This window comes from Fragaria vesca, linkage group LG7 (assembly GCF_000184155.1).
Source record: "Fragaria vesca subsp. vesca linkage group LG7, FraVesHawaii_1.0, whole genome shotgun sequence".
NCBI classification, from domain to species: domain Eukaryota; kingdom Viridiplantae; phylum Streptophyta; class Magnoliopsida; order Rosales; family Rosaceae; genus Fragaria; species Fragaria vesca.
In genome coordinates, this window is record NC_020497.1 from 18,289,681 (window position 1) to 18,311,869 (window position 22,189).

Sequence of the window (22,189 nt, forward strand, 5' to 3'; positions counted from 1 at the left end):
GTAGCTGATAGCTGGGTCACTATGCCTCAACATCTCCTGCTGGACCTCACACGAACTCTGCAGACTGGGCATTTTTAAAAACGAAGGGCCCAGGGGAAAATATTTAACACGTCAGAGTGAGTGGACAAAACTGATCTGACAACAAATAAATATTTCCCCAAAAGAAATGCTTTCCACAGTGGCAAAAACACGAACTCCACTGGAACGACTCTGAACTGGGGTCCAGCCTAGCTAGAACCCCCAAACTTTAAGAAACTGCCTCTCAGGCCTGGATATTATATATATAGTATGTATGCACACTCGCCTGACCCTTGGCATGATATCTATGAACAACTTGAATAAAGTAGATATCATACGAAGCTACTATGCTTGCGTCTAACACTCACATCACCCCACACCGGAATTGTACCTCGCATATGAGGGAAAGCGGCCGAGTGGTAATATATATACGTGCTTACTCCTTGTACGACATCTTTGAATAAATAAATGCAAGAATAGAAAGTCGCACAGGGCTACGACACTCGCGTCTAACGCTCATGTCACCCATACCGGAATTATACCTCGCGTATGGGGGAAATCACGTATAGCTAGCTAGCATTTAATCATATACATACTATTCTCGGAATTGAACCTCGAGTATAATCCACCGAAATTCTCAATTTCGGGAAATATCCAATAACAGAAAAATCAATCAAATGATAAAGCATTTCAGATATAATATTCAAAACAAAGGTCCACTCACAACTTAGGCCTAAGCCTGACGTCGGTCGGAGGTCTCCTCTGCTCGAGCCTCCTCGCGTCCTGTTCCATATACATAAAACCTTAAATGAAACACCGACGTTTAAATTGCCAAACATGCATAATTAAATATGCTACGCGCTTAACCAAGCCTAACACTCCAAAATCTTAAATCCACTGCCAACCTCAAAACTCCACAAATTTTACCGACTTCCTCAAAATCACTTTCCACCAAATAAAATCCAATGGCCGGATTATAAATTAATAATCCGCCAAAAATACTTAACTTCAACAAATCTCAAACCTACCCAAAACTCCTCCAAAAATTCTAAAGCTTATTCCATTAAACTCCTCACATTTTTCTCCACCAAAAACATTTTCTCGGCGGCGGCCGGCGACCAATTCCGGCGACCTCCGATGGTCACCAAATTTTGGCAGCATCTTCCTCTCAACCTCCTCTACAACATTCTTAACTACCACAAACTCCAATTCTAAGCCTAAGCACATCAATCGAACACAAATACACAAAAAGCCCTAGAAATTTCAAGTTCCCATTTCTCCTTACCTAGCTCACGACGGAGCGAGCCCTTTGGAGGGATTGAAGCACGGGAGGAGGGCTTCCTTTTGGGCTATGGCTCGCCGGATATGGCAGCCGGAGGAGGGAGTTCCGGCGAGAAAACCGATTCGGCAGTCGGAGCTTTCGGGCGACGTTTCTCCCTCACGACCGCGCTAGGGAGGCTGCCACCGGTCTAGAAATGTTGCTGGGAGGGAGACCGACCGAACGGGACCGGTCCGGCGGCGAACGGGGGCAGGACGGCGGCCGGAAACTTTTCTGGGTGTAGAGAGGGGAAAACCGGGTGAGAAGAGAGAGAATCGGGAGGGAGAGAGAAAAAGAAAAGAAGAAGAAATAGGTTGGGCTCGGCCCAGCCGACCCAACACTCCTTTTAACCCAAAATTCCAAAATTCAACACCCCGAAATAAAACCCCAATAAAATTACCTTTTTACTAACAAAAATTACCATTTTTTTACTGTCGTCAAAAATTCTTTCTTAGAATAATTCCCTCAAAATATTAGTCCCTCAACACCCTCTGGGAACTAATTAAATTACACACTTAGTGACGAACACGGTAAAAACTCTTATTATCACTATGCCAGTAATAAAGGTAAAAATTAAGATTCGGGGCGTGACAGAAATTCTACACATAACATACAATAATCCCAAAGTATTCAGAGCTACTAAACACTAGCGGAAGCAAGAAAACACGAGTAGGTTTAACAAGTAACCTACTGACGAAAACTGGCAGAAATGCGGGTGACTATGCCTCGCCTCCTACTAGATCCAACCCGAACTCTGCAGACTGGGCAATTTAAAACGAAGGGCCCAGGGGAAAACATTTAATAACGTTAGAGTGAGTGGACAAAAATAAAATAATAAATAAAATATTTATGTTTCCCCAAATTAATATCTAAGGAAAAATCGAATGCATGCCGCAAGCGATAAAACTTTTATCTCATAAAATATCGAGCCTCTCAGACTCTATAATATATGTATGTATTTACACTCGTCCATATTCCCTATATAAATTCATGGGTCTATATAGGGCTACTACGCTCGCGTCCAACGCTCACGTCACGCCTTAATGCGGTGCTACACTACGCCATCAAGGTGGACAGACGGGTGTATAAATATGTGTCCATACCCCCTATATGAATTAAACACTCAAATAGGGCTACTACGCTCACGTCCAACGCTTACGTCACACCAAAATGCGGCTATATGCTACGCCATTAAGGTGGACAGACACATATGGCTAGCTAGCATTTATATACATACTCTCTCATAAATACATATTTATATCTACCGAAAATCCCATTTTCGGTAACTCTCCAAGAGAAATAAAAATCGTCAAATTAAAATGACGTTAAAATATTCCGCAACATTAATTGTTCAACCATGAACTATAGCATGCATTTAGGCCTAAGCCTGATGTCGATCTGGGCCTCGTCTGCTCGAGCCTCCTCACGTCCTGTTCCAAATATAATATTAATTTCCCAACCAATAATCCAATATTTAATCAAAATAGGCAAAATTACCCGAGAGCCATAAATACGCTCATCATTGCCTAACTTCGATATTCTTAAATCGGAACGATCCGAACTTAAATATCATACTCAACAGTCGTAAATACAACCTCCCCAAAATACGACTTAAATCCTACGGCCGGATTCTACATTAATTAACCGTCAAAAATACCAAACTTCGAAAATTCACAAACCTATCCAAATCTCATCTAAAAATTCCATAAATCACATCAATAAACTCCTCTTAATATTCCACACTTAAAACCCTAAAAAATCTCTTAACCGGCGGCGGCCGGAGGCCAATTCCGGCGACCTCCAAAACCTATGAAATTTTGACAGAGTAATCTCCTCATTATGCTCTACAACTTTCATAACCAGCACATCACCCAATTCCAAGCCTAACTAGGCTAATCGAACGAAAACATCCTAAAAACCCTAGAAAATTCAACTCCACATTTCTCCTTACCTAGCTCAAGAGGGAGTGAGCTGATTGGAGGGGTTGCTGCATAGGAGGAGGGCTACAAAACGAGCCAAGGATCGCCGGTTTTGGTGGCCGGAGGAGGGAGTTCCGACGGCCGGAAGTTCGGGGCAGCCTAGCCTTTCGGGCGGCACCGCTCTCTCACGGCGGCGCTAGGGGGGCTGTCACCGGTCCTGGAAGATAGCTGGGTCGGAGGGCAACCGAACGGGACTGGAGCGGCGACATATGGTGGCCGGACGACGGCGTACGGACGGCGAGAAGTTTCTGGCGGGGGAGAGGCTCGGGAGGAAACCGGGAAGAAGAGAGGAAGAAAAAGAAAAAGTGAGGGCTGGGTTTGGGCCTGACCAACCCGGTCCATCACCTATATAACAACCTAATTCCAAAAATAAAACACCCCGAAAAATAAAACCCGAATAAAAATTACCTTTTACTAGCTAAAATTTACTATTTTTACCGTCGTCGAAATTTTCTCTTACGAATAATCCTCCGCACATAAACGTCCCCGAAACCCCTCTAGGGACCAATTAAACTATTAACTCAATGACGGAGACGGTAAAATTCTTATTATAATCAGGCTAGTAAATAAGGTAAAAATATAAGGGTCGGGATGTGACATAGATCCTTCTAGTCACGCCAAACAACGACTTACTAGCCATGCCGTAGCTCTGCGACCCCCAAAAAAGCAGCCACCGCCAAATCATGGAAGCATTTAATGATCCCAACCGCCGCTGATCGAAAACAACGACGAAGACCTTCCTAAAACTTGCACCAACCAAACAAATCCAGATCACACCGTCCTCCCTCGAGCTAATCACTGTCAATAGACTACACATGCATAAGGAATTCACGTCCGGCAGCAAAATCGACGTCGGCTAGGCTAAAAAGCCAGCCAAGGTGGCCTGCCACCGGACGAGAGGAATTCTTTGGTGGCTAGGAGTTGCGAAGACTAGAGAGTAGGGAGGCTAGGGATTTTGATATTATCCATGTTAGTTCTCTATTGTGGTTTTAAAAGATTTCAATATTGGTTGTCTATAAATCGCGTTTTACAAGCATTGAAGTTAGGCGCCAATGAGGGTTGGCAAGACCGCAAGACTGGCAAGACCGCAAGTTGAGTGGATTTCCAAATTAAGTTCAAACACTTAAGAGTCACAAGTCCCTTGTTGGTAAGTTGTTGAATAATGAGATATGTATAAGTGTTATGCAAAGCAACGAGTGGATATATTAAAACTTGTTAAGATTATTATTTTAAAAAAAAAAAATTTTGTACCCTGGGTTCGCCATTTATAGAGTCTGATTTTCGAGGCGTTCAAATGGATAGAACCCCAAAACTTAAAGGGAACTATTTTATAAACTATGAAAAATCGTAAGAAAAATAGTAACATCGTAACTTTTGAGTTCCATTATCTCGAGAAGAGTTCAAAAATTAGGGATGAATGTCTTGTGTGAGAAAACAAGAACTTGTGCTCACCAACCCTTCACTGAAAAAAAAAAAAAAAATCTCTCTTCAGAAAAATCATGTGGGTTAGTCCACTAATTTTTGTTTTGATTAGGAGTAAGGTAGCATACCATTTTGGTTACGTTAGAAAGTTAGAAACATATCTATCTAGTCATTATTCAGACCAAGATCCACGAGAGTGTCCCAGATTTCCAACAAAGCAATACTAATCTCCTGTCGCAGGCGCACAAATCCAACCTGCTTGCCGCAAACTGGTGGGAGTAGTCGAGACTCTAACTCTTAGCATAAAAGTTTTATAATAAGTAGCTCGACCAACTTTACCACATTAAGTGTTTTAGTCTGTTGGTTTTAGGCAGGAAAATATGTTGTGAGGCTGTCAGCACAACCTTTTTGAAAGAAAAGCTTATAAATAGATAAAATTCAAAATTAAGTTTGACATATGTAAATAAATCAAAATTTCTAAATTAAATATCTGATTTTAGAATTTTGTTCCATGGCAGATGGAATAGGAAGAAGAACCTCAATATTTGAGTCACTTTATCCAAACATTTTAAACTCTTCTCATTTAACTGCTGAATCAGATGTTTGCATAGTTCAGTAACTCAATGACTGAGGTAAGAAACAGAAATCTATAGATGTAAAGTTACCGGATTAGATGAGAAATTGCTGGGCTGAGTTCCCATCTAGCCCACAAAGCCCAATTCTTAACAAACCATCAGATCCCAAATTTTACACACAACAAATCGCAACCGTCAGATATAGGCCCAAACCCTAACCACACTATATAAACCTTCCCTCTCCCCCGCTTCATCTTCTTCACCGCGCCTCCTAGCTTTCAGCTCCCCCCAAAACCCTAACCTCCCTCCCCTGAAAAGTGAGAGGTTAAAGAGACAGCTCCGTCGCTGTCCGCCTTGACCGAGCCTCAAGCTTCGTTCTTGGCCCTCGTTTTTCCTCCTCTTATCTTTTCACTACTAACTAACCAACCCCCGTTAGGTTTAATCAGAAATGGGCAAGCTATCCAAGGCCGAGAAGAAGATCAACTACGACGCCAAGCTCTGCAGTCTCTTGGAAGACTATGGCCAGGTCCTCATCGTCGCCGCCGATAACGTGGGCTCCACTCAGCTGCAGAACATCCGCAAAGGTCTACGTGGCGACTCGACTGTTCTCATGGGAAAGAACACCATGATGAAGAGGAGTATCAAGATCCATGCCGCCAAGACCGGTAACGATGCTTACCTCAACCTCGTCCCCCTCCTTGTGGTGAGTTTCGAGCTGTTTTTTACTTGTTACTGGTGTTGTTTTACTTTTTGACTGTGGCGAGGGTTTAATTGAGTTTGTTATTATTGATTTGGTGTTAGGGTAATGTTGGATTGATCTTCACCAAGGGAGATTTGAAGGAAGTCAGTGAGGAGGTGGCCAAGTACAAGGTGAGCTGAAATCAGATTTTTTCAGAGTATTTTTTTGCAATGGTCTATTGATTGATGGCTTATGTATCATAGTGTCTTGTTGAATTGCGATTATCAGTTGTAATGTTACTTCTCATAGTGTATAAAATATTGTAATTGTCAGATGTAAAGTGTAACCTTTTTGCTTATACTTTCTTATGAACAAGTTTGTGTTAGTTGACTACGGAAAAGAGTAGCTGCACTGAAAATAGTAGTAAAAAGGTTTTGTTGGCTGGTAATTTTTCTATTGAAGGTTATGCTTCATCATCTAGGGTAATGGTATCAACTCTAGAGTCACTCTATTACTGGAAAAGTAGATGTGCTGCTCTCAAAATGCTAGGAAACCATGTACATATGTTTCTATTAAAGACAGGAACCAATTTCCAGCTTCCCAAACTTCTTGTATCAGTTACTAGATCTCCATCTGATAAATTGTGACAGGTTTCTGTTATTGCTATTGTCTTTTTCCATTGTCATTTTCTGCAGCTAATCCTAGTTCTAACCGAACTGTGATAAATATATCATGAGATTCTTTTGGTGCACTGTAGTTTATTGTCCCATACTTGTTCTTCAAAATGTTGGTTTTGTGTTTAGGTTAGTGATATATGTGTTTGATATTGTTCTTCAAAATGGAGTTCTGTTGAGGTTACTGCGATGATTCGTTTGCCTTTTGATGGCTGTGATACTTTGTTTGTGATCTGGTTCTTTGTTTATATGTTGTATCAAAACTGTATAATAACATTGCTAATTTGTATGATTGTATAGGTTGGAGCTCCTGCTCGTGTTGGTTTGGTTGCTCCCATTGATGTCGTTGTTCCTCCTGGCAACACCGGTCTCGACCCATCCCAGACCTCTTTCTTCCAGGTTTGTAACATTCCTTTGGGATCCTTGTTTATAGTTTTATTTAATGTTTGGTGAGTGGTAGTAGTGACGCTCAATTCCTACAGGTCTTGAACATCCCCACCAAGATTAACAAGGGTACTGTGGAAATCATTACACCTGTTGAACTTATCAAGAAGGGTGACAAGGTTGGATCTTCTGAGGCTGCCCTTCTTGCCAAGCTCGGGATCAGGCCATTCTCTTATGGTCTTGTTGTCCAGATGGTGTATGACAATGGATCTGTCTTCAGCCCAGAGGTGCTTGATCTTACTGAGGATGATCTCATGATTAAGTTCGCTTCTGGTGTCTCCAATGTCACAGCATTGGCATTGGCCATTTCCTACCCGACAATTGCGGCTGCACCACACATGTTCCTAAATGCCTACAAGAATGTGCTAGCAATTGCTGTGGCAACTGAGTATTCATTCCCTCAAGCTGACAAGGTCAAGGAGTATCTGGAGGTAAAATAACAATATTCTACTGTCTTGTTAGCTTTAATCAGGTTGCTTATGAAATAATGATCTTTTGTGTTCCATGTTACTAATTGTGTTCCATGGTGACTGCAGGATCCCTCCAAGTTTGCTGTTGCTGTGGCCGCTCCTGCTGCAGCTGCCGGTGGCGCTGCTGCCCCTGCTGAAGCTGCCAAGGAGGAAGCAAAGAAGGAAGAGCCGGCTGAGGAGTCCGACGATGATATGGGATTTAGCTTATTTGATTAGGTTGTTTGGCTAAGTAGTTATAAGTTTCATGACCTTGACAATTATGTTTGCATTTTATTACATGGGATCGGATTGTTTGCTTAATGATGTTATGAATTTGAGATTGATATGTTCGATGTTTTGATGTTTTATTGGTACTGCTTGTTACTAGCAAAAGATCCGTGCGTCGCTGCAGGGTGGAACATACATGGTTATTGAATCTGTTTATATAACTTATATCCTATGGAAAAATGAAAGTCAACACCAAAGGGAAATAAGCTGTCTCTTTTGATTTGGCAAGCTCCTTTTAGTTGGTTGAATTTTTCACTGATACTTGATGATTTGCTGTGGCGGTCGATAGCATTTTGGTCCGTCATTGTTGAATGTCTGAATGAGCTGCTGCATCCATTGTGAAATTGTTTTGGGAGCCTGATTCTATAGGCAAGAGTTTGTTGTAGATTGTGGCCATGAGGGAATCTCTGCTGTAGATTGGTCTCATTTGTGACCTGTGTTCTTAAGGTGGTTTCAAATACTGTCCGTTATCTCCCCATTGAATCCTAAAGTTGTGAGGTATGGTGGTATTGTTAGGTTGAAAATTTAATCGCGGAGGCAACAGATAATGTGATTGAGATCAAATATATGCATCTTACGATCAGAATTGATCATATGTTGGCAAATATGGACCGTTTTTCTTATTTGTTTTGAACCGTTTGTCTATTCAATAAATGAAAATTACTGGTTTCTGCAGCACAGTGCATGTTCCTAAAATCATTTGAAAAATTTCAAGACTGGATTTTGCCCAACACTCTAAATGGACCAGTTCTGATGGGTCAAACACAGCGAATCAATCATTAGTTTCTTTTTTCCCCGCGGTAATTTATACACAAATAGATTGGAGAAGGAACCATGCTTGCAGGTTTGTCCTTCTGCTCAGCCCAAGTGCACTCCAACTGTTTGATGAAATGCCCCAAAGAGACGCTTTTGTAATGTTGATTGTTACCTTGTATTCTTTGCTTCTAAAACACATTGTGAATGAGTTCGGTAGCCATGAGATATGATATTTGCATCAAATTGTTGTGCATTTCACTTCACTAGTTTCATGTGTTATTTGTATCCCATTTGACATATGCAAGGCTCTTGAAAATGGGATTGTTGGGTTTGATTATTGTTCTTCTCGTTTTCAGGATTAGTTACTGGAAGCCACTTTCAGCCTGGAGTTGTCAAAGTCGGTGGCCGAAGGCAAATTCCTGGTATTTCTACTTATGTTATCGTTGTCGTCGAAACTTATATGAAATCATTAGGACCAGTTTGCAGCATTTGTCAGTCGTGTTATGTGTTTTGTAGGTTTGAAGCCGGGCTCATTGTGCTTGTCAAGTGTCGAGTTGTCTAGAAAGAATCGAATTACATGCAGAGTTGTCAAGGAGGAAGATGACGTCTCGTATAAGCGTGAGGAACTCAGAAAGAATCGGCCTTTGGTTAAGATGTGTGGCATTACTTCTGCAAGAGATGCGGCAATGGCAGCAGAAGCTGGTGCTGATTTGATTGGCATGATCATTTGGCCAAACTCTAAACGGTCCGTTTCACTTTCAGTTGCAAAGGAGATTTCGAGAGCTGCAAGGGAGTACGGGGCACAGCCTGTTGGGGTGTTTGTGGATGACGATGCGGACACAATACTAAGAGCCTCTGATGCAGCAGACCTTGAGTTTGTTCAGGTATACAAGAATTTGATTAATTTGCAGAGTTTGTGAAAAAAATGATTAGGAAGGTAATGTTTTGAGGTTATGCAGCTTCATGGAGATGGTTCCCGTGCTGCTTTTCCGGAATTAGAGGGCCGTATAATATATGTCCTTCATGCTAATGAAGATGGAACTCTCTTGAACCAAATTTCTGCTGAAGAGTGTTCTCTAGTTGATTGGGTTCTTGTGGATAGTGCAAAGGGTGGCAGGTAATGTAACCTTTCTACTTAATATAGTCACAGAAATAAACTTCATATTTTCATGGTTTACATGATATGATCTTTTCATTCATTCCACCATTGAATTGCCTGATGCAGTGGCAAGGGATTCAATTGGACTCGGTTTAAGCTACCAAGTATTAGAAGCAAGCACGGATGGCTTTTGGCAGGAGGAATAAATCCGGAGAATGCTTCTGAGGCTCTTTCTACTCTCAAACCCCAAGGAATTGATGTTAGTAGTGGCATTTGTGGCCAAGATGGCATCCGAAAAGATCCATTGCGAATATCTTCATTCATGAGTGCAGTACATTCAGTAATCTATTGATCCGTCAAGGTTAGACAGAGAGGTAACGGTTTAAGGTATCAAGTTATTTCAACAGTGTAGAACTTTTATGCTATTACAAACATTGCTCTTGATACTTCGAGATTTGTCAAATAAAAGAAAATCTTTTAAGCCCTTTGGTAGAGATCAATAGACTGCAAATCATGTACGCCAGGAACCTCTCCTCTTGATATGATAACAGCCTGCAAACTTGACAACTTCATGTCCTAGATCCTAAGATCCGGAGAGCTTCTCATCAGTTTGGTGATACACAATATCCCCAGTATCACTAACACGGTGATCAATCTTGAAGCTTTTTACAAGGACTCCCAATAAATGTAATGCAAGAGGAACAGATTTCTTGGGCTCCCTGTAGTACTTCCCAATCACAGGCTCAGCTGCCGCTGTCTGGAAGTGACAAGAACCACGTTAGCTCATTTTGTTTATTTTTAGGCAAATGGTTTAGGTGAAAGTGTTGCTCACTGCTTCTGTTAGTTGTAGACTTGTAGTGTGGGATTTGAGGAGATAAGTAATTCACCAAGTCCAGGCACACCACGAACCCCTGCATTTGAATGCAAATTAAAGAAAGGAATGTGACATTGGGTGATGAATATGGATGCAGATAAAGAAGTGCATCAGTAGCCTGAATAAATAGAAGTTACCACGTATGGAGCTCCATAAAGCTTAAGCATTAGGATCGGACCAATTACAAAAGACAGAGCAACAAGCAGAACAACCATCGTAATCCAACAGGCAATCCTTTCATTTGGAAAAAACAGTTCGCTGTTCGGATCATAATGAGAACCCATCTTTCTTGGACTACTACTCCACTGTGATCAACATCAACATAATCATACACTAAAAATGAGAAGAGAAGCCTAAGAAGCAAGAAGCATTAGCCTCACCGGATGGATTGGGAAGAAGAACCTCAATATTTGAGTCTTCTCATTTAACTACAGATTCAGATATTGCATAATTCAGTAACTCAATGACTGAGGAAAGAAGCAGAAAACCATAGATGTGAAGTTACCGGATTATCATTTTCGACATTTCCATGGTTCTGAATCTTCTGATGACTTGTTCTCCTGCAACAACAATCACACAGGTCAAAACTATGAAAATATAATGATGAATAATTTGTTTTACAGAGAGAGAAGAGAAAAACTAACCATGCATGGAATGAATCATGGGCAAGAACAAAGAGATCCCAGAACATGATGCTCTGAGCACACCAGTAAAAAAGCCAAACAGCCCAACAGTCAAATTTGACTGCCAGAGACACCAAGCCAGCAACAACAGCAACATCCCTCACAACATAGCTCATAGACTTCCAAGGGTTCTTAACCCAACAATGCTTCGGAATTGCTCCACTGGTGTCAACTTCATCACCCTCATCATGAAAAGTTGCGTCACTCAATGGAGCACCCACTCTGGCTGCCCAACACTTCTCTTTGAACCCATCTGAGAGCCTGAAACAAAAACCGAGACTCCTGCTTTGGCTGAGCTGCAACTGCCTAAAGGGTGTTGAAGTTGGATCATTTCTGGTTCGAGGGTACATTCTAGGCAAAGGGCTTAGGCTACATGGTGGCATAACCATCCCATTGGCCATAGAAGAGATCTTAAACATTTTGAGCTCTGTATACTGGGAAATCACAACAATGTAAACTAGACAGAAGCTTGAATAGTTGAATGACTTTGGCAGTTTGAATTGCTTGCTTAGGAAAATTTGAGGTGCACTTGCACATAGTCTATATTATCATCTATTACTATCTCATGTATAGTATTACAAATCTATACTCCTCAAGTTCCCCGTTAAAGCTTGTCCTTTCTTTATGTAGTGTACTGTATAGTTCTGTTTTATATAATCCTCAAGTTCCCCGTTAAAGCTTGTCCTTTCTTTATGTAGTGTTTATTGTATAGTTCTGTTTTATATCTATATCTATTTATATATACATTTATACAGATATTCTTAGATGGACAGAGATCATGAACATTATTAAATTCTCCCTCTGTGTTTCTACCTGTCGTCTTCATTCATGCACTACGTGTTTTTAGCATTTCTTAGAGCATCTTTGCCGTTTATAGCCTCCACCAACCTTTCAAAAAGCCTTGACCAAAAAAGAAGACCTTTCAAAAAGCCGCCACCAATTCTGTAGGCCAAATAGCCGCCATAGTTTTTCTTAAGTTTCCTCTCATTACCTCATAGTCTCATACGCTGTCATACTATACTCATATGAACCAAATTATGTTTCTTAACCTTTCTGTTGTTAATTAGGCTTAAACCAAATTAGTCAGCTGCTAAGTCTAATTAGTTCTTAAGCTAATTAATTTGCTCTGCAGTGGATTACAGCTGTCCATCTTGGAGTGGTGTTGACTTGACTTAGTAGATATTTTCCTTGTTTATGATGTAATAAGTAAAAGTCTATAAGTAGCTGGTTTCCCTTGTATTCTGTTTAAGCTTTTCATAACTGAAGAACACAGTAAATTGCTCCACAGGTTCTCTTTTTTCTCTCTCTGAAATTTCTTCATTTTGTGCTAAGATTAGTTAGGGTTATGATCATGTCTGCCATGTTAGCATGGTATCAGAGCTTCGGCTCTTGATTCTGTGACTACTCTGAGCTTGTTGTAGTTTGTTAACTCATGAGAAAGAGAATATTCTGCTGCATTTAAACCATTACTAGAAACAATAGGATTTTCAACAAAGCCATGTTCAGGAAAAGCATATGGATTGTAACTTGTACCATTCTCTACTGCATCAACAATATTAACAATATTTCCAACCCCTGTACCATTCTCTACTGCAGCAACAGTATTATCAATATTTTCAACATTACTTGGATTTACTTCAACACTAGTATTCCCAGAATTTTCAGCAACTCCATTATCAGAATTCAAAACAACACCATCAGTATGATTAATATCAACAGGAGAATTATTCCCAATACCGCCAGTATTACCCCCCTGATCAGAATCAACTGAGGAAATAGGAGAGGACTGAGAAACTGATTTAAGAAAAACAGATGAGCTAGGTCTGGAAGTACCTGAAGAGGACTGAGAATGCAAAAGTTGACCAACAAGATGATATGGAAACACTGATTCATCAAACACCACATGACGCCACATCCAGAGCTTATTCTTCTCTATACTGTAACAGAATACTCCTTTAAAACCAAGTGCATATCCCAAAAAAACACATCTGATACTTCTAGGATCAAGTTTATCTGCTGAATATGGACGAAGAAAAGGATAACACGCTGAACCAAAAATCCGAAACTGAGAAACATCAGGAGCTGAACCAAACAACTTTGAATAAGGAGACTCCATATTAAGAACCTGACAAGGCATCCTATTTATAAGAAATGCAGAGTGAGCAACTGCATGAAACCAAAAAGGTTTTGGTAACTTTGCTGCTATCATCAAAGTAATGCATGTCTCTACAATATGTCTATTTTTTCTCTCTACAAGTCCATTCTGCTGTGGAGTATATGGACAAGAAATATAATGAACAACACCTCTTTGCTCCAAAAAATTACCAAATGCCTTACTGGTATACTCACCTCCTCCATCAGTCTGAAGAATCTGAATTGACAAATGAAACTGAGTGTAGACAAAGTGATAGAACTTCACAAAAGTGGAAAATGTATCTGATTTATTAATAAGAGGAAAAATCCACACAAACCTAGTACACTCGTCTATGAAGGTGACATAATACCTATAACCTTCAAGAGAAAGACAAGGGGCAGGACCCTAAACATCTGAGTGAATTTTATGAAATGGAACCAAGGACTGAGACTGTGATTCTACAAAAGGAAGTCGATGCATTTTTCCTGATAGACAAGACACACATATAGAACTACAAGAATCAGATACACTCTTGATATTGGATGCAGCTAACATTTTTTAGACAACTTGAGCTGTAGGACGGCCTAGCCTTTGATGCCACAAAGAAGACTTCACTGCTGAACCAACAAAAGCTGTAGGAGATTGAGGATTCTTAGAAATTCTCTTTGCACTTTTGAACAAGAAAAGTCCATCATCATTACTCTTTCCTTGATATAGAAGAGCCTTTGATTCCTTGTCCTGCACACATATGTTTAGATCATCCATAACAATGTAACAATGATTATCCCTGCATAACTTAGTAAAAGATAGCAGGTTAACAGCTAGGCTTGGAACATGAAGCACATTGTTAAGCTGAAATGTGTGCTTATCAGGAGTAATATATGACGAACCAATATGCTTAATTTTCAGACCTTCACCATTTCCAATAGTGATGGAATTGAGAGACTCAAAAGGCTGTGCAAGAGAAAGATTTCGAATATCAGCTGTCATGTGATGAGTTGCTCCAGTATCACCTATCCAAACCTCATTGTTAGAGCACTGAGAACCTCCACAAGACTGAGCTGACATTGCTGTAAGACTTGGAGGAGGATTAGCTCCCTGATAGGCATAGTTATTTCTCTGACCACAATCTAGAGCAACATGACCTTTGATACCACAGATTTGACAGGCCACAATATTACTATTTTCAGCTATAGTAGAGATTCCATTTCGAAGAGGACAATTGATTGCAGTATGACCTCTCTTGCTGCACAACTGACATTCAGGTGAAGCACCATTCATAGTAATTCCACCAACATTCCTTGAAGCACCATACTGAGGTCTGTAGAAAGGTGAAGCAGGATTGTTGAAGCACCTGCTAGCAATATGTCCTTTTCTGTTACAAAAGGTACAAGTTGCATTTTGAAAGCATTCTGATGCAACATGCACTTTTCTATTACAGATCTGACAAGCAGAACCACCACCAAAATTCTTATACCCTTCTCCACTACCACAATTAAAACCTCCAGCACTGTACTCTTCTCTACTACCTCCATTGTAGCCTCCACCACCTTTATCATGAGTACCAAAACTTTTATATCCACCACCATTGAAGTCACTGGTACCTCTATTCCCATAGTTACCTCCATTGCTACTATCTCCATTCCAAACACTCTTACCCTTGTCAGTGTAATTACCAGAACCACCCTTATAAGAGTTTCCTCTAGCAGACATTGCAGTCATAGACCCTAGAGGTGAAAGAGAAAAATGAGACTCAATATCTCTTTCTGCAGCAATGAGTTGAGCACGAAAATCCTTAAGAGAGATAGGAGTATCACGAGCTCTTATTACTGTCTTGATCATAGAATATTCATCAGGTAGACCATTCAAAGTAACAACAATAATATCTTCATCTACAATATGAACTCCCATTGATCCCAATTGATCTCTTGCATGCTTAATAAGAAGCAAGTACTTATCAATAGTATCAGCTCCTTTCTTAATGGTCTACAGATCAGTTTTAAGCTGCATGATATTGGCTCTGGAGTCAGTTGAGAATTGTTCCAATATGGCACTCCATGTATCATGAGCAGATTTGCTTCCTACTATAACATCCATTGTATCATCATCTAGAGTAGCCATCAAAAGACCAAGCAAAGCCTTATCACACATTTTCCACTGCTTGTAAGCTGATGTAACTTCATTAGTTACAGTACCATCCTCAGTAAGAGCATATCTTGGAGGACATGGATATGTACCATTGAAGTAACAGAAGAGATCATTTCCCTCCAACACAGACTGAAACTGATAGCTCCACTTAACAAAAGTTGATTCAGTAAGCTTCACTGTGATCATGCTCAGTAATGAATTAATTTCTGATTGAGTAGAAAAAGGAGACTGACTAGCCGAAGAAGAAGATTGATTGCTAATTGAAGCCATTACTTAAACTCTGTGAAGAAACTGTGGAAAAATCTATTCAATTAAACAACACCAAGATCAGCATCCAACTACATAGACTACTGCATAATGATTTTTTTTTTAACCTCATAAGCATTAGAATCTACTCCACAAAACTTCTACTCTTCTTTCACAATCCACAGAAACATCTACTTTCCACAAAATGTATACTCTCCACAACAAATTTACTCCACTGAAACAACTACTCTACTCTCCACAAAAAATCCACTCCACTGAAACAACTACTTTCACTACTCGGACAGAGAGCCTATTCGGCGCACCCGTCATCTCCACTGTCTTAAATTTTTTTTTTTTTTTTTTTCGGTCAAATCGACGGTGGATACACCGGGTGCGCGGTGCGCTGTATAATTTCCACTACTGTCCACAACAAGATCTACTCCATTGAAACAAATACTTTCACAGAAAAATACTGATATCTACTCCACTGAAAAACTTTCTACTGGAATACTTCATCATTTTCTATCATCACAAGGCAACGAGCACAAGGATTCGTAGACCAAAGCATAATCTGAAAGCTACTGGAGTAAACCAAGCAGTGTACTACTCATCGAAATAGATCTAAGTCTACAGACTTCAACAACCAAGCGCACAAGAAAACTCAAGCATCGAGAGCTAAGAAAGCTACACAAACATCAGATAAAGCTTCGATTGTACAGAAACAGAATATTCTCTTCCTCATGAGTTAGCATTTGTTGAAGATGAAACTCAGACATATAATAATCACTCTATGTTAACTCGAGCTAAGAATGGTATCATCAAGAAGAAAACTTTTGAAGATTTTTGTGCATATTCCTGTATTGCTCATTTGAATGAGATAGATGAGTTTGTATTTTTCAGTGGTTTTTCTGCTGTTCTTGATATTCATGAACCTGTTGAGCCTAAATCCTATAAGTCTGCTAGAGGAATTTCTGAATGGGAGTTAGCTATGTCTGAAGAAATTGATGCTCTAAAGAAACAAGGGACTTGGGATTTGGTTCCATTTCCTTCTGGAAAGAATATAGTTGGCAGTAAATGGGTGTATAAAATAAAGAAAAATCCTGATGGCAGTATTTCCAGGTATAAAGCTCGTCTTGTTGCTCAGGGTTACAGTCAAGAGAAAGGATTAGATTATGAGGAAACATTTAGTCCTGTTGTTAGACATAGTACAGTGAGATTAGTTCTTGCTTTGGCTGCTATGCATAGATGGGAACTTAGACAGTTGGATGTTAAAAATGCTTTTCTTCATGGTGATTTAAAGGAAGAAGTCTTTATGCATCAGCCACAAGGTTTTGTTGATCCAAAGTTTCCTAACTATGTTTGTTTGTTAAGGAAATCTCTCTATGGTTTAAAACAGGCTCCAAGAGCTTGGAATGAGAAATTCACATCCTTTCTTCCTTCTCTTGGTTTTCAGTTTTCTCATTCTGATCCTAGTTTGTTTTTCCGACACTCAGAAAATGGAGTTGTGATTATGTTATTATATGTTGATGATATAGTGATGACTGGCTCTGATTCAGGAGGTATAACAGCTGTTGTGAAAGAGTTGAGTGATGTTTTTGATATGAAGGATATGGGGTCCTTGTCTTATTTCTTGGGAATAAATATAAAGTATTTGCCATCTGGTATTCTGTTGTCTCAAGAAAAATATGCTCAAGATCTTATTAAGAGAGCAGGAATGGATACATGCACTGGTTGTAATACTCCTTGTTTGCCTCACACTCAGTTGCTGAAGACAGAAGGTACTCCTCTTGCTGATGCTACTCTTTATAGAAGTATTGTGGGTGCTCTGCAGTATCTTACCTTTACAAGACCTGATATAGCATATGTTGTTAACACAGTATGTCAATTCATGTCTTGTCCTACTGATATACATTATGCAGCTGTGAAACGAATTTTGAGATATCTGCAATGTACTTTGAGTAAAGGTTTGTTTTACAAGTATGCTTCAAGTGTCACATATGTTACTGCTTATTGTGATGCTGATTGGGCTGGAGATATCAATCAGAGAAGATCTACTACTGGTTTTGTGGTTTATGTTGGTCATTGTCCTATTGCCTGGCAATCCAAGAAGCAAGGATCTGTTTCCAGAAGCTCTACAGAAGCTGAGTATAGAGCTCTTGCTAATACTACAGCTGAAATCTCTTGGTTAAGACATCTCTTGTGTGATCTGCAGATAGTGGTTCCTGCTCCTCCTTTGCTGAAGTGTGACAATCTCTCAGCTCTAGCCTTATGGTCTAATCCGGTGTTTCACTCTCGAATCAAACATTTGGATAATGATTTTCATTTTGTCAGGGAGAGAGTTCAAAAAGGTGATCTTGTTCTTCAGTATGTGCCAACAGAATCTCAGACAGTAGATATTTTTACCAAAGGTTTACATAGTCCTCTGTTTAAAGGTCATACTGTCAATCTCAGTTTGTTCACCCAAGCTGAGATTGAGGGGGTGTGTTAATTAGGCTTAAACCAAATTAGTCAGCTGCTAAGTCTAATTAGTTCTTAAGCTAATTAGTTTGCTCTGCAGTGGATTACAGCTGTCCATCTTGGAGTGGTGTCTTGACTTAGTAGATATTTTCCTTGTTTATGATGTAATAAGTAAAAGTCTATAAGTAGCTGGTTTCCCTTGTATTCTGTTTACGCTTTTCATAACTGAAGAACACAGTAAATTGCTCCACAGGTTCTCTTTTTCTCTCTCTGAAATTTCTTCATTTTGTGCTAAGATTAGTTAGGGTTATGATCATGTCTGCCATGTTAGCATCTGTTTCCTTCTTAACCAAATCCTAAATCATATGATACTGCCTTTGTCATCCACATAGGGACCTAGTTCAAGATTTCCTTTACATAATCCCATCGTAGCACAAACCTTCCTCTGCTCCATGTATGTAAAACATAAAAACAACTCTGTTACGCAACTGCATATTTCTACAATGTAGAGACCGAGAGGAAAAGATTTGAGAAATCAAGCTATTTCAACAATGTAAGACTTGTATGCTATACCAAGCTATTTCAGTTGGTGTTGGTACTCTGAGATGTGTCAAATAAAAGAAAGTTATTTCCTTCACAAATCAATATATAGTACACTACATATATGCCCCTCTATTACAATTTAAGAGCCTGCAAATCATCTATGCCAAGTACCTCTCGTCTTGATACAATTACAATGTATGCGTGGGCAGAATGGCTGCCCATGACAGTAGTAAGTAGTTCAAAGTTGGAGAAAGAATGTAAAGCTTGCTACCCTTCAATTGTTGTACCCTGAAAACTTCACAACTCCATATCCTAGATCCTAAGATCCGGAGATTTTCTTATCAGTTTGATAATATACAACATCCCCAGTATCACTTACATAGTGATCTTTCTTGAAGCTTTTTACAAGGACTCCCAATAAATGGAATGGGAGAGGCCCAGATTTCTTTGGCTCCCTGTAGTACTTCCCAAACACCGGCTTAGCTGCCTCGGTCTGAAATTAACAAGAAGCATATCAGAATTGGGAACAAGGTTGAATCGAATTTTCAGCCAAATTGTTTAGGTGAAATTAAGTGTTACTCACTGCTTCTACTAAGTTGTAGTGTGGGATTTGAGGGAATAGGTGATGTATGACATGGGTACCAATATCATGATGAATGTTATTGAACAGTCCATAGTCACGATCAAGGGTTGTTAGCCCTCCTCTTAGATAACTCCATTCCTGATTGTTATTAGCAGAGAAACACATATCAGTATCATACATTGTACAGAATAAGGAAGCATTTGCAGTGTATGGAACAAGCAACATTACTCCTACTGCTATGGAAGTAAAAATATTGAATTTGAAAGGCAATGCGTGAATAACATCTAACTCAGTAAGTTGAATACTTTACCTTTCCACGATACCATGGAAGCTTGTCTTCATGGCCATGGTGATGTAAGTAAGTCACTAAGTCCAACCATACGACAAACCCCTGCATTTGAGTCCAATCCAAAGAAACCAATGTGACAATCAGAGAAGGATGACATATATAGAAGCACATTAAAGTCAGAGAAGGATGATTGATCTAGGGGCACCATCAACGCATGAGGAATTAGAACCTACCCAGTATGGAATTCCATAAAGCTTAAGCATTTGCATTGGACCCATTACAAAGTTCAGACCAATAAGCAGGGCAACCATTGCAGTCCAACAGGTAGTGGAGGTGATAATATCTTTCCTTTCAGTTGGAAGAAACAAGTCGCTGCTCGGATTATAATGAGAACCTTTCTTTCCTGGACTTCTAAGCCACTGTGATCAAAATCAGCATTATCAAACACTCGAAATGAGAAAAAAGGATCTCTCAATTGCCAAAGCTCATTAGTAATAAAAAAAACTCTTAAGAATCAAGAAGCAGGAGGCTCACCAGATAAAAGGGGTAAGCAAGCATAGGGAAAGGCAAGGCGAACCTCAATATCTGAGTAACCTTATCCAAACTTTTGAAGGTTTTCTCAGTTAACTGCAAAATCAGACAATACACAGTTGCTATTTCAGTAAATGAATGCCTGAAGAAAGAATAGAAACATTATATATAACCCCAAATGTCAGCTTACCGGATGCCAAGACTCATCATTTTCGACATGACCATGGTTCTGATGATGAGTTCTGTGACTTATTCTCCTATAATAACATTACAATGACACATGTTAGAATGAAGAATGAAAAATGAGGCAGAATATAACAATGAAGCATACTTCTTCAGGGCAAAAACAACTAACCATCCATGGTATGGGACAAGGATTGAAGAATGAAGAAGATGACCCACCACACTATTCAGCTTTGGGTTATTAGAGAAGCTTCCATGACCACTGCAGAAACAAAACAACAACACAATTCACTTCAACCAATCAACCTAAACACCTCTCAATCCAACACAAACTCAATAGAAAAAACCAAATATTAACTCACCAATCATGGCCAAGAACAAAGAGAGCCCAGAACATGGTGCTCTGAGCAAACCAGTAAAGAGGCCAAACAGCCCAATTGTTAAAGTAAGCCGCCACAGCCGCCAAGCCAAAAACCACAGCCACATCCCTCACAACATAACTCATAGACTTCCAAGGATTCTTAACCCAACAATGCTTTGGAATTGCTGCCCGAATATCACCCAAATTAAACGGAGGAGCTGCACCAGGGTCAAACTCCCCACCATCTTGATCAACCCTATCTTCCCCAAGAGTCACCACATTCAATGGAGCACTCACATTGAGCGCCCAACTCTGCCCTCTAAACCCATTTGACACCCTCAAAGAAGAACCAAGGCTCTTGTTTTTGAGTTGCAATGGCCTAATGGGTTTTGAGGTGAGGCCATTTCTGGTTTGAGGGTAGACTCTAGGGAGAGGCTTGAGGCCACATTCTGAGATGACCCAACTCGCCATTGGAGAGATAGAGAGAGACACCCAGATGCAGCAAGCCCCTAAAGATTTGATCTTTTGGGTGCCTCAGGCTTTAATGAAGTAATATGGATGAACGTGGAGCAATGTGAGCAATAGGTATGTTAGAAAAGTAAGAAGATAACACAAGGGCTTCTCTCCTCCACTTCCAACACAACTTGTGCTTCTTGTTGCTTGTCCTCTCTATTATATCTCTACTACTTTTAACACTTTGCTTCAGAGTTTGAGCTGTTTATATATGGAACTTCATGCGCGTGAAGAAAAAAAAATCTAGTTCAATTATTCAAACAAAAACTGAAACAGAAACATATACTTACGTTGGATTGTGGACCATATGATGGGACTTGTGGAAAGCGGGACCCACGGATGTGAATGGCCAAACTGGGAGGGTCTGGTCAAATTCTGGGGGGGAATGTGAATTCTTGTTCTTCGTTCTCTGGGATTTTCAAACGTTGTGGTTGAACTTGGAACAATCAAAGAGTCATTCTTTATATTTTCCTCCTTTCTTTTTTGGTCGGTGTCAGTTTTTAAGGAGGAATTATTTTTGCAGGCTTCTTGTGTTCTCATAGCTTTGTGATGATCAAGAGGGAACAAGGAGCGATGTTGATTGGCATGTATTTGCGATTTCTTCCTTTTGAAGTTGATTTCTGTCAAATTTGTGAGTGATGACAGTTTTTTTTTTTTTTTTTAGAATGGAGAATTGTGAGTGACAAATTGATGTGGTTTGAATGTTTGATGTTATTGCATGAGTCTTCTTGTCCACTCGTTTATTATCTTAAATTTCTATAACTGTTTTTAATTGATTTTCGTTTTGATTGAAAAACTAAAGGTGGAAGCCGATTGCAGCAAAAAGGAGTGAACAAAAAGGGTCACCCAATTATCTAATTATCAGTATTTAAACGCATTATGCTTGACTCCATCATCATCATCCATTTTTGTATGGTATAGATTTTCGATAATTCGTAGCTTT

The 22,189-nt window shown here is 39.8% G+C and overlaps 4 protein-coding genes across 4 annotated transcripts; 2 read left to right on the forward strand and 2 right to left on the reverse strand.

Annotated features, from left to right (window-relative positions):
* The first annotated feature begins 5,573 nt into the window (after positions 1–5,573).
* LOC101307730 (60S acidic ribosomal protein P0-1-like) lies at positions 5,574–8,053 on the forward strand. Its single transcript, XM_004307614.1, has 5 exons — positions 5,574–6,015; positions 6,114–6,182; positions 6,966–7,064; positions 7,148–7,540; positions 7,646–8,053. The coding sequence occupies exons 1-5, from the start codon at positions 5,761–5,763 to the stop codon at positions 7,793–7,795; spliced, it is 966 nt and encodes a 321-aa protein (XP_004307662.1). The 5' UTR covers positions 5,574–5,760; the 3' UTR covers positions 7,796–8,053.
* A 461-nt stretch (positions 8,054–8,514) lies between these two features.
* LOC101308810 (n-(5'-phosphoribosyl)anthranilate isomerase 1, chloroplastic-like) lies at positions 8,515–10,399 on the forward strand. The gene is made up of 5 exons (XM_004307618.1): positions 8,515–8,690; positions 8,959–9,024; positions 9,119–9,486; positions 9,562–9,719; positions 9,828–10,399. The coding sequence occupies exons 1-5, from the start codon at positions 8,681–8,683 to the stop codon at positions 10,051–10,053; spliced, it is 828 nt and encodes a 275-aa protein (XP_004307666.1). The 5' UTR covers positions 8,515–8,680; the 3' UTR covers positions 10,054–10,399.
* LOC101310644 (omega-3 fatty acid desaturase, chloroplastic-like) lies at positions 10,251–11,831 on the reverse strand. Its single transcript, XM_004307625.1, has 5 exons — positions 11,220–11,831; positions 11,081–11,135; positions 10,956–11,003; positions 10,713–10,880; positions 10,251–10,612 (listed from the first exon to the last, which is right to left on the reverse strand). The coding sequence occupies exons 1-5, from the start codon at positions 11,675–11,677 to the stop codon at positions 10,445–10,447; spliced, it is 897 nt and encodes a 298-aa protein (XP_004307673.1). The 5' UTR covers positions 11,678–11,831; the 3' UTR covers positions 10,251–10,444.
* Positions 11,832–18,821: 6,990 nt separating this feature from the next.
* On the reverse strand, positions 18,822–21,475 carry LOC101306861 (omega-3 fatty acid desaturase, chloroplastic-like). Its single transcript, XM_004307611.1, has 8 exons — positions 20,735–21,475; positions 20,545–20,634; positions 20,380–20,446; positions 20,193–20,285; positions 19,892–20,077; positions 19,680–19,760; positions 19,370–19,507; positions 18,822–19,279 (listed from the first exon to the last, which is right to left on the reverse strand). Exons 1-8 carry the CDS (start codon positions 21,202–21,204, stop codon positions 19,106–19,108), a joined length of 1,299 nt encoding a protein of 432 aa, XP_004307659.1. The 5' UTR covers positions 21,205–21,475; the 3' UTR covers positions 18,822–19,105.
* Positions 21,476–22,189: the final 714 nt, after the last annotated feature.

What these genes read in the sequence shown, in the direction of transcription:
- LOC101307730 (XM_004307614.1), top strand. Translation starts at nt 5,761, where the DNA reads ATGGGCAAGCTATCCAAGGCCGAGAAGAAGATCAACTACGACGCCAAG. An exon ending in ACCTCGTCCCCCTCCTTGTG is followed by an intron (nt 6,016 to 6,113) that starts GTGAGTTTCGAG and finishes ATTTGGTGTTAG; the next exon opens with GGTAATGTTGGATTGATCTT. An exon ending in CCCAGACCTCTTTCTTCCAG is followed by an intron (nt 7,065 to 7,147) that starts GTTTGTAACATT and finishes CAATTCCTACAG; the next exon opens with GTCTTGAACATCCCCACCAA.
- LOC101308810 (XM_004307618.1), top strand. An exon ending in TGGCCGAAGGCAAATTCCTG is followed by an intron (nt 9,025 to 9,118) that starts GTATTTCTACTT and finishes TGTGTTTTGTAG; the next exon opens with GTTTGAAGCCGGGCTCATTG. An exon ending in CAGACCTTGAGTTTGTTCAG is followed by an intron (nt 9,487 to 9,561) that starts GTATACAAGAAT and finishes GAGGTTATGCAG; the next exon opens with CTTCATGGAGATGGTTCCCG.
- LOC101310644 (XM_004307625.1), bottom strand. Translation starts at nt 11,677, where the DNA reads ATGTTTAAGATCTCTTCTATGGCCAATGGGATGGTTATGCCACCATGT. An exon ending in ATGTCGAAAATGATAATCCG is followed by an intron (nt 11,004 to 11,080) that starts GTAACTTCACAT and finishes CTGAATCTGTAG; the next exon opens with TTAAATGAGAAGACTCAAAT. An exon ending in TTTATGGAGCTCCATACGTG is followed by an intron (nt 10,613 to 10,712) that starts GTAACTTCTATT and finishes ATTCAAATGCAG; the next exon opens with GGGTTCGTGGTGTGCCTGGA.
- LOC101306861 (XM_004307611.1), bottom strand. Translation starts at nt 21,204, where the DNA reads ATGGCGAGTTGGGTCATCTCAGAATGTGGCCTCAAGCCTCTCCCTAGA. An exon ending in TTTGTTCTTGGCCATGATTG is followed by an intron (nt 20,635 to 20,734) that starts GTGAGTTAATAT and finishes TTGTTTCTGCAG; the next exon opens with TGGTCATGGAAGCTTCTCTA. An exon ending in TTTATGGAATTCCATACTGG is followed by an intron (nt 19,761 to 19,891) that starts GTAGGTTCTAAT and finishes ACTCAAATGCAG; the next exon opens with GGGTTTGTCGTATGGTTGGA.